This window comes from Pristis pectinata, chromosome 1 (assembly GCF_009764475.1).
Source record: "Pristis pectinata isolate sPriPec2 chromosome 1, sPriPec2.1.pri, whole genome shotgun sequence".
NCBI lineage: Eukaryota > Metazoa > Chordata > Chondrichthyes > Rhinopristiformes > Pristidae > Pristis > Pristis pectinata.
The window spans coordinates 115,465,294-115,480,723 of NC_067405.1; the positions used below are offsets into that span (position 1 = coordinate 115,465,294).

At 41.4% G+C, this 15,430-nt stretch overlaps 1 protein-coding gene across 1 annotated transcript in view; it reads left to right on the top strand.

Annotated features, from left to right (window-relative positions):
- Window positions 1-1,730: 1,730 nt before the first annotated feature.
- The window catches only part of nid2a (nidogen 2a (osteonidogen)), a 91,477-nt gene continuing 77,777 nt past the window's right edge, over window positions 1,731-15,430 (top strand). Inside the window, 10 exon segments of the mRNA XM_052016784.1 lie at window positions 1,731-1,943; window positions 2,370-2,672; window positions 3,208-3,446; window positions 4,175-4,695; window positions 5,393-5,542; window positions 5,653-5,904; window positions 7,787-7,987; window positions 8,339-8,491; window positions 8,494-8,565; window positions 14,012-14,155. Coding sequence (XP_051872744.1) covers window positions 1,743-1,943; window positions 2,370-2,672; window positions 3,208-3,446; window positions 4,175-4,695; window positions 5,393-5,542; window positions 5,653-5,904; window positions 7,787-7,987; window positions 8,339-8,491; window positions 8,494-8,565; window positions 14,012-14,155 — 2,236 coding nt within the window. The 5' untranslated portion in view covers window positions 1,731-1,742.

Here is a 15,430-nt window from a genome sequence, read left to right on the forward strand (position 1 = left end):
GGCTGGCACTCAGTTTGGGTTTGCCACCAGCAGTCTTGGCAACTTTGCCTCCAACTGGCACTGAGGTTAGCGGCACTGAGGTTAGCGGCACTGAGGTTAGCGGCACTGAGGTTAGCGGCACTGAGGTTAGCGGCACTGAGGTTAGCGGCACTGAGGTTAGCGGCACTGCTGGCTCACAGCCCCTGGCCTGGCGTGAATGTCTTTTGTTCCATTTGTGCAAGGTCCTTTCTTCTTTTGCTTCCCATAAAGTCTGTTCTTTACATTCTTATTGCAATTTGTAATGTATCCGTTGGTTCTTATGCAACTGCATGTAATGTTAGGAATGTAATGAATCACTAAGAAGCAGAGAACTGTCAAAATTTGTGCATCTTGTTCATTGCATTGTCTCCGATTAGACTACATATACACAGCTCATACCCACATCACATATTTATTTCTATTGTATACAGATTACATTAGTTAGAACATAAATATCAAAATACCCAAATAAATTTAATTATTGGTGCCATTAAACAATATTTCCTAATATTTAAATTAGGGATATGTCAATGCATTGGAATACTACCTTATTAACTTAGGAGTTCTGTATCTAACAACAGTTTGGATTTAACATAGAACATATGCATGGAGTGGAGGAGGCTCTGATAGTTTAACTAAATTTCCTTTGGGCATTCTCACTATAGGTGAAGGTCGTCCTCCCAGTACACACTCGGCAAGAACGTTCTTATCACCAGGATCAGCGGGGAATGCCTGGAGAGGGAAGTAACATAAAAGGCATGCAAGTCTGAAGCAAGTTAAGGGAAAACGTGTGTGGCATGCCCTCCTGATGAAGCTACAACTTAGTTTGTCTCTGATCGAGACCAAACACTCACACCAACTCTTTGAAAAAGTCTTTTTTTTAAAAAAAGGAGAAACGTGCGGCTTGGGAATTTGAAAAAAAGACTTTATCTGTCCCCGCCCCTCGCTCTCCACACTTCGACGGCGAAAGGGTCCAGATTATAGTTTAAAACAAATGCTTTAATCAGAAATGACAAGCTCTCTTGTTCTCAGTTGAAAGCATATTGTACTCGACTTTTTCTAAGCAAATGCTATCATTTGACCGATTGCTGACCCCGGGATTGTTAAAACAGTTTGTAATCACAGCACCAAGTTGAATACATACACGTGATGACCAAAAGCGATTGGTGCCTGATTTACGTCTTGGAATTCCCTGGTTTTGGAACTCGGGCTCATCATCTTTCGGAAACGATCATCCTCGTTTACTTTTTTTCTACGTGTCAATGCACACGAAAATGCTCTCGTTTCACCCAGTCGCCGCATCGTTAATGCTGGTGCAACATATTCTGGGCCTTTATTTTTTTTTCCGAATGGCTACGTGCCAACAGTTTAACATTTTCAACGATATGTCTTCCTTCCCCTCGGTGTTTTCTGCAGCTCATGACTATTTGAACGAATAAGTGCGATGAGAAAGTCGAGCACAGACAAAAGTTTAATGCGAACCAGATGTTAACAAATGCGAGAGTGCAGTTCAGCACGTCGATCATTTCAGACATCAGCCAATGAAGGGGCAGGGAATGGGTTATTCCTGCCCTCCTCGGGGGGTTATTGGCTGCAGGGGCTGCGGCAGTTCCGGGGTTAAAATTCCACTGGAGACTGGGCTATAAAACCGGGAGATCAGCGCCTAAAACTGCTTCTCTTTTTCCTCTCTTATCCGCCTGGGAGCAGAACTATTCGTTTCCACAATGCAGGGAAAGGGGTTCGATTTAGTTTTGAAACTCCACTGTATTCTCTGCTTGGTTTCTGCAATTCAAAGGAAAGATCTTTTCCCCTTTGGTCCACACACAGGGGACCTCACCCTCCAGGAAGGCGACGATGAAACCTCTGAAGTTATCATGCTCAAAAGGCCAATTGTTTTTTATGATACACAGTTCGACAATCTTTACGTAAGTTTGCCGTGTCGATTTAATATTAAGCTAAATCTATAAGAGGACCTGGCCCCAAATCGATGGTTTTGGAGCCTGTTGTCTGTAGGTGGGATTTTCTCGGACATTTGCATTTATGGCATTAAAATTCAGCCCATTTTAAGTCTGCAAAGCAATTGAATATCGACCTTCATCGAACGGTTCCAGTAACGGAATCGACGGCCGTTTATTCTCTTGTGCGGGGCCGCTGAAACTAAATGGGATCTTGGAATGTTGATTAACTGCATTGGAGTCTACTGCTTCCAAAATGTCAGTGAATATTGTACATCGGGACAGTAACTGTCCAAGAGCAGCACTGCGATTCAAATAGCTTGGATTCGTGCAGCCGATCGGTTTAAGAGCAAATATTGCACTGACAAACGGTTGGGTTTGGTTTTTTACCCACAGGTAGGAACGAACGGCGTCATCTCCCTCCAGGATTTGCCCAGGGAGACCCAGTACGTGGATGATGGATTGCCACTCGATTTCCCAGTGATAGCCCCCTACCTGTCGGACATCGACACCAGTCGTGGCCGAGGGCGGATATATTACAGAGAAGACAATTCCTCTGCTACCTTGGACCGCGCCGGCCAAGAAATCAGGAAAGCCTTTCCCCAGAGCTCATTCACTCCGAGTAATACGTTCATCGCCACTTGGGAGAACGTGGCGCCTTATGAGGAAGTGACGCGCTCGACTCCCTCTTCTAACAGGGTAAGAAACTCTCAAGAAAGTTGGCATTTTCTTCGCAGCGTGCGGCTTGCTTGGATGCACCGTTGCCAGCTGCTCTGTAGTGTTTTTCCCTTCAACGATTGGTGGTCTAACTCTTGGCTGCCACCTGTGAACCACGTCTACCAACCAGCGCTGCAAGCCACTTTTGGAATTGAACCAGTTTGGTTGGGAAAGAGACCCAGGGGTGCTTTTCGTAAATAAGGCAAGACTTTCTGACCAAGATGTCCATTTCATCGTCAGAGGTGGCCAAGGGTATGACCAGAACCCCCCCACAGGGCAATTACATTAATCACAGTATCTGAGGCACGGTGAAGTATGCTTGTCCACCAAAACCCAACGGCGTGTTTTAACCTATTACATAATTTTCCAACACTGATTTTTAGGTAGTCATTTTTCATTGAGAATCATGTTGGGAATTGTGCTATAAAATATAAATGCATTTTATCAGATTTTGTTTTTCTGTTTAAGTTTGAAAATATAATGCAAATAAATGGAAATTGTACATATTTTTTTCCAGTTCAACACTTTTCAAGCAGTATTGGCTTTTGATGAATCAAATACCTACGCGATTTTTCTATACCCAGAGGATGGGTTGCATTTCTTTGGCACCCGTCCGAAGGAATCTTACAACGTTCAGATCGAGTTACCTGCTCGGGTCGGCTTCAGCAGAGGAGAAACTGAGTTCACACAGTGGAGACGAGAAGGTTCTTATTATAGTATCACCAGCAGTGAGCAATCTGTGAAAAATCTCTATCAGTGAGTACACTTCATTCATGAGCATGTTCGGTGCTGACCTCTTTTAATCCTTCTGCTGCTTTGCCTCCTTTTTATTGTGTGCCTATTTGACCAGGATTTTAATCTCCTGAGGGTTCCTTTAAGCATGTGAGTATTAAGAACTGTTTGCAAACCATACACCCATTCCTGTTACCTTTATACATTGGGGCACTCTGGTTGGATACTGCAGGAATCTTATTCTCTTTCAATAAATAGGACTAGCTTAGATGGGAATCTTGGCATGGACCAGTTGGGCCAAGGGGCCAGTTTCCATGCTGTATGATTCTATGGTGTACTGTAATTTCATCTGAAGCTTCTCCTCCTCGGGAATTCCCTTGGTTTTGAGGAAGATTTGGTTCCACTCCAGTTTTGTAGGCTCTGGGGTGGCAGGTGAGGCCAGTGTGGGATCTGCTGCCTGTTGGAAGTGGGGCAGGAGGGTGCATGAAGGTGGTTCACTCCTTCCATTGGGGGTACTCAGCAAGTGCCATCCTTGGTGCTCCTTCAACATATTGAGCAGTCATGAGCCAGGGTCTCCCTCGGGTTAATGAGGCTGTTGCGTTCTCTCTTTCCCCCCCCCCCCCCCCCCCCCCCCAGAGGTTTTCTGAACATCTTTGAATTGGTTTCTCTGCTTTAAACACTAACTAAAACTTACAAATGCCATGTAGCAGCTGAGTATTAAATTAAAACTCATTGTCTCATGACTACTATAGGATGGGCAATTCAGGTGCTCGAGGAGTGTGGATTTTTCATATTGGTGGAACTTCCTCCTTCAACAATATAATGCAAGCAAAAGTCAGAGGGGAGCCTTCAGGAGAGGACACCATTGTTACATTGGACAGTGCCTTGAGTGGTCCAGTTATCCCTGATGCGCAGGAATCGGATTATACAGAAACTGAAGATTACAAACAACATTATGAAGAGTCTGAATACACGTCCCACATTTCCACGGCACCTCATGGGAGAGTTGGTGGTGTTCCAGAGGACCCACCATATCCAGATGCAGGCATTATACCATCCTATCCTGAAGGCTATCCAGAGGCAGGCATTATGTCATCATATCATGAATCTGGGGCTTTTCCATCATACCCAGAAAGAGGTCCTGAGGTTGGGACTGGGCTGAGGTACCCAGATGGATACTCCAGAGTTGTGCCTTTGCCTAGAAACCCGATACCAGTTTCATCAGACAGACGTGTTGTCAGTGTGGATGAGGATGAAGAGCTAGGTACTGGCGGTAAGTGGTTTGGAAAGTTGATTCCAAATACTTACTTTATTATGATGTAGGAGGCTATTCAGCCCATCAATTCTGTGTTGGGTTTCAGACCAATCCCATCACCTTGTCTGTTTCCCACTGATCCATTTGTTTACACATGCCCCTTTTTTGATTTTACTCCTCCGATTCCATACTAGGGGGCAATGTATGTCAACCATTTAACCCAACCACCATGTCTTTGGGACGTAGGAGGAAACTGCAATACCCAGGAGAAACCCCCCACAGTCACAGGGAGAATGTGTAAATTCCACATAGACAGTGCTGGAGGTCTCTTATCGCCCTGGGTTACTGGAATTGAGACGGCTGCACCACTTTGTTGTCCCACTGTAACCACAGTATAACAGTCTGAGTGACATTTAATTTGCATAATATACAGTATCAAATATTAATATAGTTGCTAATTTTTGATTGTTTTATCCAAACTGCAAAATTCATTAAAAAGTGATAGTAATAACAGTAGTGAAAGATATACTTGTAGGAATGCTGGATGGGATTTGTAAACTTCATAGCTTTTCCAGAGCCCTGGTGATGCTGGTTTTCCAAACCAAGCAGTGATGACTAATTCTAAAATGTTATCTGTGATTTATAAAATCTGAGTATTTTTATCTGACACTTTGATGTAATCTGAACTCTGATGAAAGCATTCCTTGTCTTTCAGTCTTCACTTACAGTACAGATACAAGGGAAACCTGCGAGAGAAACCAGGAGCAATGTTCCCAGAATGGCTACTGTACTGATTACTCGAGTGGATTCTGCTGCCATTGCCATTCTGGTTACTATGGCAATGGAAGGCAATGTCTACCAGAAGGTGGTTTAAAAATAGTAAAGCAACTAAGTCAGTTTTAAATCTGTCTTAAAAACCGTTTAGCAATTGGACTCGCACATTTATGCAACTGTTTGATTTCGTTCCTTTTGCAGGTGTTACTCAGCGTGTAAATGGAAAAGTAAATGGAAAATTAATGGTTGGAGCCAGTCAACTGCCTGTGGAGTTTAAGAATGCTGACCTGCATGCATATGTAGTTGTGAATGATGGGAGAGCCTTTACAGCAATTAGTCAAATTCCTGAGTTAGCAGGTTGGGCAATGCAATCATTATCTATAATTGGAGATCTTTTTGGATGGCTGTTTGCCGTGCAACAACCGGGCTTCAAAAATGGCTTTAGCATTGCAGGTAAGTGAGTCCACATTGTTTAGTTGAAGTGAAATTTATCAGACTTCTGATACCTGGAAAGTGAGGTAATTAGTAAGTGAAATTGTTAGCTCCTGATACCTACTTATTTGACATTTTTGTTCTTTGGGGGGGGGGGGAACAAAACTCACCTGGCAACAGAGCAAAATGCTCCTTGCTGTTTATTAAGTATGGTAGTGAAGGTCAATACTTTGGTATACTTAATATTTCAGACATTTAAGCAGCAGTTTAACCTAATGTAAATTGTATGCTGTATTGCACTAGTTTCAAATGATATTTAGAAGCCCTTCTCTTGCACTTAATTTTTTTTCCAGAAAGATGGTTCCTATGTCCATTTGTTCCAATTTCTTTGGTATTTTAATTTGCCAGGATCTTGTTGCTTAGTAAGTAAAGGCACCACACAATGTAATAGTAGAGAAACTCTCGGTTAAATTGTCCTTTAAGAGGAAAATTTGAACGATTCCAGAGTGTTAACCTGCCTGCCTTGGCCAGATGTTGACTAACTTGGTATTGGCATCCTTTCACTTTGTCTAAATTTCAAATTTTTGTTTCTATTTGCTTCTCTGTATACAGATGAATATAGTGCACTAATTATTTATAGCTTTTCTGACGGTAATGTTATTTCTACACATCAGGTACCACAAAATAAGAGGCTCGGAGTGTGGGGCTTGGGGTAACGGTGCCATAGCAGTTGTGGGTGTTAGCCATGAGGTCATGCATTTAAAATACTACACAAATTTCAGAATACACCATGAAGTAAATGCACATGCCATTATACAGTGATAATCTTTCCTTTGCCAAAATGTGAGTGGGTTTGGGGAGTGGTGGATAATATCATGGCCCATGCGGGCCACCTCCCAACCTCCTGGTGCTGCACACCTGCAGGATCTACCATGCTAAGGTAGAAGTTCTGGCACCATGTCTCCAGAGTTGATTGTTGGACAAAACCCATTGGCTATGGTTCCTTGCTCCTGATTATTAATCCATCACTTGTGCTGAAACACTTGAGGACATGAGCTTGTTCAGCTGTGTTGAATGAATATAGTTTTTGGAGAAGAATAAGGTTCTTGAAGAGCAGTTGGGAGACAGGTTGTGGAGCTGAAGCTGCAATTGGATCTGCTGTGATCTTATCAAATTGGAGAAGAAGACTTGAGGTGGCAAGTAGCCTACGCTTCCCTAATTGTATGTACGTCTTTTTTTTCCATACTATAGTACAGAAACAGACCCTTTCAGCCCATTTCATGCCAACTGTGTCTATTTATGCAAATCCTATTTGCCTGCATTAAGCCTGTACTCCTTTCCTATCTGAGCATCTGTCCAAATGCCTTTTAAATTTTAAACATTGCATTTGCATCTACCTCTACCAACTCCTCCAGCAGCTCATTCCAGATAACCATCACTCTCTGTGGGGGGGGGGGGGGGGGGGGGGGGAGAACATTACCCCCGCCCCCCCCCCCCCCCCCCCCCCCCCCCCCCAAAATCATCTTTAAATCTCTCCACCTCTCACCTTAAACCTGAGCCCTCCAGTTCTAGATTCCTGACTCCTCTGCCCAAGGAAAGATTCTGACTACCTATCCTATCTATGCCCTTTATAAACCTATAAGATCACCACTCTGACTCGTACATCTCAGTGAGAATAAATCCTAGCCTATCCATTCTCCTTGTAACTACAGCCCTCCAGTCTAGGCAACAGTAATACTCTCCATTTAATGCATAGTGTTACCTTTCACAGGTGGGGGAAAGATTTGTCATTTGGTTTGGATAAGAATTCTTGGTTTTAGAAGTGAGCAAAACTATAACAATGTAATATCACAATGGTTGGTGAATTTCATTGCATAACCTAATTTTTTGCAATATCTTCTAGGTGCCAAATTTATTCGCAATATCGATATCACCTTTTATCCAGGCAATGAGCAGTTAAATATAATGCAAATAGCTCAAGGTTTGGATGCACAGAATTATCTCAGTGTAACTACTGAGATCGAGGGAGAGTTGCCCAGTATTGCTGCAGGAGCTAGGGTCCAGATCCAGCCATATGATGAAATTTACTACCGCTCCAGTTCTGGTATGTCAACATCAAGTTTCTTTTTGTATGCGGTAATACAATAATATGCGTAATTTTTGAATTTCCAATTTTTTTGTGTGACAACTTCAATTTGTATGGGTCCTCTTTTTAAAAAGGATAATGCTTCACTTTGTTCTTGAGCAAGCAATTGTTTTAAATAGATTTTTAAGTCACATGAAAGATTTTATCCTTGTATGAAGTTTTGTAAATGATAACCACATTGTACAATTCTGTTCTGTGTTGCACTTTAGAAATGTAAATTGCTTGCAGTTCTTGGTCACTTTGTTTAAATTTGCTTACAGTAATTAAAAATTGAACATTGCACTCATTTCTCAAACTTCCCCTACGCAGCAATTACCTCTACGGCCTACAGGGATTATTCTGTTGAATCTGGAAATGGTGAGCGACAGACGCTTCGTTATCAATTGAGACAGAACATTACCTACTATGACTGTGAGCATGCACCAACGACCATCCCTGAAGCCCAACAACTTAATGCAGAGCATATTTTGTTCTATATGATCAGAATGAACGGGTGGTTAGATATGCAATGATCAACCAGGTGGGACCTGTCAGAGGTGAGTGATTATCCAGGTTGGAATCTGTTGTTTTTTGCATTCTTTATCTTTCAGAAGGAATAGCATGTTGCAATTCATATGGATTCAGACTGCCTATTTTATAATGATTGTGGCCCATTTTTTTGTTCAATTCAAGAAGGCGGGCAGGCTCAAATGAATCTTAAACAATATCTGCTTGCACCTGCTGAAACAGAAGCGTTGTCACTTGATCCTCAATGTACTTTTCTTTCAGAGTAAAACAAACTGAAAGACTACTTGCAAACGATCTGACCCGTCACTGCTGATTTGTTTCTGCATGCATAGGAATTACCTGCTCACATGTTTTAAAAAAAACAAACAAAAGACAATAAACAGATATTCATAAAGGTAGTGGGCAAGAAGAGAATTTGAATGATGGTCTAACATCAAGGTTACTGGAAGGGGTGAGAAAGTGACTTAATGTCAAATCTTAAAGTGCTGTTCACTCTGAACAAGCAAGTAAGTTGGCCCCAGGCCCAAAATCAGCAGTTCACATTAATGCTTGAGATGGTGTCTGCTGGATGAAACAGATCACAAGCTTGCTTGCTTAAGATTCACAGGTTTCCCTTGTAATATAGTGTTGAGGATAGGAACTAATTTTATATATTGATACAAATTGGGTTTATTCATTGCTGGTGGACAGTTTTATTAACAGCTATTTATAACTGCCACTCCTTTGAAGCAGTAGCATTAGCTATTGCTAAGAATTTCTTTCCAATAACAAATGGATAACAATGAACCATTTTCTTGAGCTGGGATGGTTGATATTAGTGACTAAAAGCCACGGCCCTATATTGCAAATACTAACATCATACAACATACCCCCAATCTTATTTAGCAGCTGAAATGAAGGGTCTTGATCCAAAAACATCAACTGTCCCATTTCCATCCACAAATGCTGTCTGAACCCACTGAGTTCCTCCAACATGTGTGTTGCTCAATCTTATTTATACTGTTTAATCAAAGTTTCCCTGGAACTATCAAGTTCAATAGGAATAGACTATGGAAGAGGATGAAGAATGAAACTTCTAATAGACCTCTAGTAAATGTCTACCTCCTAAGCACCTTCACTTGGTCCTGATGATTAGGCCCAAATAGAGAACATGATGTAAAAAGGCAGGCCTTGATCTTTAACTTGTTATTTGTTATCATTAAACATGATGCAGTCTACAAATGAACACTTACTGTTAACTTAAAATTGGCTTTTAATGATCATAGGACTTAAATGAGTATTATTGTTACCTGGAAACACTTGGCCATATTATTAAATGTATCATGTCTGTCTTCTATTTGTGGCCATTTTGTCTGTCTTGAATATCCTCCAATGACCTACTTGGATTATAATTGTCTTTCTGATGGCTGTTTATTGTACAAATAGTTGTTTAAATTTGAAATATTTATGCTTTTTAATAATTGGATTAATAGAAGTAATAAGGTATCTAAGTAATAGAAACATCTTGCATTCATCTAGTACTCTTTAAAATGATACGTGGCAAAGATATGTACAGGACTTAGTGAACAAAAATTGAAACCATAAAATGTTTTTTTGTTGTGTGCATAGATTGAGCTTGGTCAAAGATTTTAAAATAAATCCAGGTGGTGGGGGGGGGGGAAGGTGGTAGTTTGGGGTGTTTAGACAGCTAACTCTGTAGAAATCACCCCTTAAGAGTAGAGGGATGAAATCTGGGGACTTGTGGCCAGAATCAGAAGGGTGTAGTATCTTTCCATATTGTAGGGCTGCAGAAAATTACAGATGTAGGGAAGGGCAAAGCAGTGTGCGGGGGGAGGTGGGAAGCGGTTTGGTGGTGGGGGAAGGGAAGGAGGAAGAAATAAAACTTGAAGATGTGATTTTTAAATTGGGTCAGGCCAGCCAGCGTTGGAGAGGAAGTTGATGGCAAACCAAATGGGCTTTCAATCTGAATCTAGGGTTGTAAATCTAAAACTGCAAACTACGAGGCCTGTGGGAAACTAGATTAAAAGGTATGACCGTAAACAAACATGACTAATACAATGAATTAATACCTAGTTTATAAATATCCTTTTTGGGTAAAAACCAAAGTGGCACAGCTGTAGACTGTCTACCGAAGTTAAGCATCGGTATTAGATCAAAAGATGTATATTGCCCAAAAAAACGTCAGCTGGAGGACTGGGAAAATTCTGAATTCAGGAAAGGAGGACCAAGGCATTGATAATAAAAAGGAAAGTAGAAGGTGAGAGCAAGTAACAAAACTGATTGCAGGAAAAAAAGTTTGTGAAAAGGATAAAATAACTTTTAATATTGCTTTCTTTTGGCTGAAGAGTGAAGAAATTGCATTGGTGAATAAGAAAATAGAAATTAAACATTTTTTGACTTTTTTTTAAATTGAGGAAGATGCAGGAAAGCTCTCATAGTGAGACTCCAGGTCCCAAACAAATGAGCTCAAAAAAGTATCAATTTAAATTAATATTTAAAATTAATGGGACAAAGGTGGTTAAATCTCTGGGATGTGCTGACCTGTACCCTAGGGTTTTGAGAGAAGTGCCTAAGGAGATAGAAAATTAAAAACATACATGCACTAAAATTCCATGTTTCCACAGATTGGAAGGTGGCAAATGTAACCCTACTATTTAAGAAGGGTGAAAGAAAATGGGGGACTATAGACCAGGTTGCTAGATATCAGTAGCAGGAAAAATACTGGGATCCATTTTGAAGGAGGTGGTAAGAAGATTAGGCAGTTTTATGAAAGGAAGATGCTAATCCATTGTGTTTTTTTGAAGTTGTAACTAGCAAAATGGCATTAAATTGACAAACAAGATTCTTGAACTAAATTAGAGTACATGGTGTTGAGTGTAGTATAGTGGAATGAGTTGAGGATTGCCGAACAAAGTAGGTCTGTATAGATCATTTTTGGGCTGTGAGGCTGTTACAAGTAGGGTGCTGTAAGGATGATACTGGAGCCCCAGCTACTTGCAATTTGTCCCGATGGTTTGGTAGAGAGATGATTATAATATCTACACTTCTGATATTGAAGCTTGATAGCATTCTAGGCTATGAGGAGAGTCTTTGGGGAGAGATGGGTAGGATATGGCAGAACAAAAAATGGAAAATGAGGTCACGTGGTAGAAAAAATAAAAAGAATCATTTGTAAGTGAAAGATTGAAAGACATTTGGTGTTCAAGCCAGTGTGGAACCAGTGTGTCCCTATACACGAATTACCTGAAAGTTAACGTGCAGGCATAGCAAACAACGTGGCGGGTTGCCTTCTGTTGCAAGAACACTCAAGTAAAAGGGAAACCATGTTGCTGCAATAATACGGGGCCCTCCTGTACTGGTCTGGTCTCCCTACTCAAGGAAGGATATATTTGCACCTGAGGGAGTGCAGTGAAGGGTCACTGGATTGGTTACTGGGTTGCTGAAATAGTAGAGAATAGGTGGACTGGGCTTGTGTACTCAAGCTTGGAAGCATGAAAAGTGTGATCACAATGAAAGAAAATACTTAAGGGGCTTGCTAAGGTAGATGCAGAGTTGATGTTTTCCTCTGGCTGGGAGAGACCAGAACCAGGTATCAGTCTCAAAATAAAGGATCAGTAATTTGGGATGGATGCGGAGAGATAGCTTCACCCTGAAGACTGAACTTTTGGAATTCTCTACTCGAGAGGTTCAGTCACTGAGCATATTAAAGATTGAGATCTATAGATTTAGGACATTAAGGAATCAAAGGATATGGGTCAGTGTGGGAAAATTGAGGTTAAAGATCAACCATGAATTTTTTTTTGAATGGTAGGGCACACAAAGGATTGAAAGACTTGCTGATTCTGGTTTTTCTGTGGTGTGTACTAGGTTGTCAGCAACAAAAAGTTCTAGTGGGGTGCAAGTTTATGCAGAGTGAAAGGTGGGAATCTGTTCAGTCCAGTAGTGACAAAAATATGGATGAGATGTTTCTGTTTGGCAATTTGTTGGGAGAGAGACGTAGATGTATTTAATGGTGGGTAGAATCTTATCCCTGAGCAAGGATGTAACCAGTCAAGTTTCAGTTATCAAAGACTTTGAAGTTAAAGGCCTGGGGATGTGGTGGTGAGAAAGAGGGTCTGAACCAACCATTAAACAGCTATTTATGTTAATTCTACACTAATCCCAATTTGTTTCCCCCTACAATCTCCCCCTCCTCCTCTCCCTACCACTCACCTGCACAGTAGGGACAATTCAGTGGCCAACTACACTACCAACCAGCTCCTCTTTGGGATGTGGGAGCACCCAGAGGAACCCCATGCAATCACAGAGAACTTGGAAATGTCACACAGATGGCACTGGAGGTCAGCTCACTGGAACTACATAGCAGCAGCTCTATTAGCTGTGCCTCTGTGCTGCCCCAGTTGACAACTTTTAAAATGATAAAGAAAAAGTAATACATTGCTACCTTTTGTTGGGTAGGAATGAGCAAGGTAGATTATCTTGGAACTGGTTCTACCCTCTTCATCTCATGTCATTTGTGCTGGAATAATTTTTTCACATCTGCCAGTTTTCTAGTTAATCAGGCATGTGTTGACTTTCCCTGCTGTGTAAACTAATGGTCAACCACCACCAAACACACTCCTCTCCCCTTTCAGTATTTCAAGGGATTACTCCCTTTGCAACTCCCTTATCCTCTCCTCCATCCCTGCCTATTGTTTCCCATGTGGCACTTTGCACTTCTGCAGTGGCATGGCAACACATCCTTTTACCTCTGCCCTCCCCACCATCCAGGGATCCAAATAGTCTTTCCAGGTAAAGCAGCAATTCACTTGTATTTCTTCCAATCTAGTGTACTGTGTTCTATGCTCACATTGTGGTCTCTGCTACGCTGGAGCAGCCAAACCCTGGCAGGTGATGACTTTGCGGGGCACCTGTACTCATTCTGCAGGAGTCGCCCTAAGCTTCTAGTTGCCAGCTACTTTAATTCTCTATCCCATTGTCTGTCTGAGTGTGGTCTCCTATGTGTGCTCTAGGAACAGCACTGCATCTTTCTTGTGGTATGTGGCAACCTGCAGGACTATCAAATTCCTCAACTTTGGATAACTCTTTTCTATTTGTGTCAGAACTGACCATTTTTGTCTGCTGTCCCCTTTACCCCCTTTTTCTTTCATTTATATGGTCCGGCTTGCTGGGCATATCTCTCATTAATTCACCTTAACTACCACATTAATTCAACTTTTGTTCCACCCATTGCTGTCTCCTACCTTCTTGGACTAACTTCTCATTTCAGTTTTAATGGTGTTCTGGAGCTGAAATGTTAACCATTTCTCTTTCCATGGATGCTACCTGACCTTTGAAGTGTTTCCAGCATTTTCTGGTTTTAAACTCCAATGCTCATGTGTCCTTGAACTATGATTTTAACTAGTCTCCTAGTATATAGTTTATCGTGATATTCACTCAATTCTTTCTACCTTGTCTTTCAAATTTTCTGCACAGATAACTCCAGGCCTGAAACTGTAAATCCATGTCGGGATGGAAGCCATACCTGTGATCCAAAGGCACAGTGTTTCCCAGTGAATGACCATGACCACATCTGTACATGTGCACCAGGCTATGAAGGAGATGGCAAGGTTTGCTCAGGTATATGTAGAATAATGGAGGCGCACGAGACTGCAGATGCTGTAACCTGGAGCAATAAACTGCTGAAGAAACTCAGCAGATCAGGCAGCATCTGTGGTGGGAGATGGACAGTCAATGTTTTGGGTTGAGATCCTTCATCTGCAGAGTCAACTGTCCATCTCTTTCCACAGATGCTACCTGACCTGTTGAATTCCTCCAGTAGTTTGTTTTTTGCCACATGTGGAATAAATGTGATATTGATGTTCTACAGTATTGTGATCCCTTCTGTACATCCTTTAGTTTTCTTTCATTCTGATAATTCTCAGCTAACACTTGAAAAAGGTATGTTTGCATTTTAGATCCTTGGATATGATTTTTTTTTGTGCAGGAGTACACCACGAAATAACTTGGTCTCACAGATTTCACTTGGTTGTAAAAATGACTAATTCTAAAGAATAGAGAACAAACTTGGTACCTGAAGTTGTGTTGCAGTGACGTGGCAATATTTTATGTACACTGACCCTAAGCTTGCATTTTATGGATGGTGACATAACATTTCTACCCGACAGGTCTTGCAAATTGGGGTGGATCATATTTCCTTTAAGTTTTTTTTCTCCTTGTCCTAAATTGTGCTGTTTGGGTCTGTAGCTGCTTTATGGTATAGGAGCTTATTTAACATATCCTAATGAGTTTCTTGCATGGGCCACTGAAATTATGTGCTTTTGTTTGCAGCATTTGCAGAAATGTTTGGCACGTAACCTTGCAAATTTAAATAGTGAATAGAAGAGACTGTGTTTGTATAGAGCAAGTCTTATTTTGTAGTGCTCATTGCAGAGTTGACCTTGCTGTGGGCCTCAGGTCCTCTGAGACGACAGGAATAGTTTTATCCTTGCCAAAAATAAGATTCCATTTCAACGTAATGGGAGGCCTAATTGATATTCCCTTTAACTTTTTTTTTGGGTAAGAGGAGTAATACAAGGTGAAGGAAAGGATTTGAGAAAACAGCACCATCCAAGTTAATGCTCCTTTGCATAGTTTACAGCCCCTTGAAGATATCAGTGACAGGCTTTATAGAGTTTAGTTTGTTAAAAAAGCTAAAGGAGAGCTCTGCCAACTTTTGCACGAGGCCAAGATCATCTCCCAACCAGCTGTATCTGTGGCTGCAAAAGTTATCTCAACACGCCATCTGTATGTCATTGGCTCATTTCGAGTGACCATGTGTGACCTATCAAAAGTCAGCCAAGATCTGCTAGGGTATACATTTGAAAATTCTCTGTTTTCTGAGCAGGCTGGATA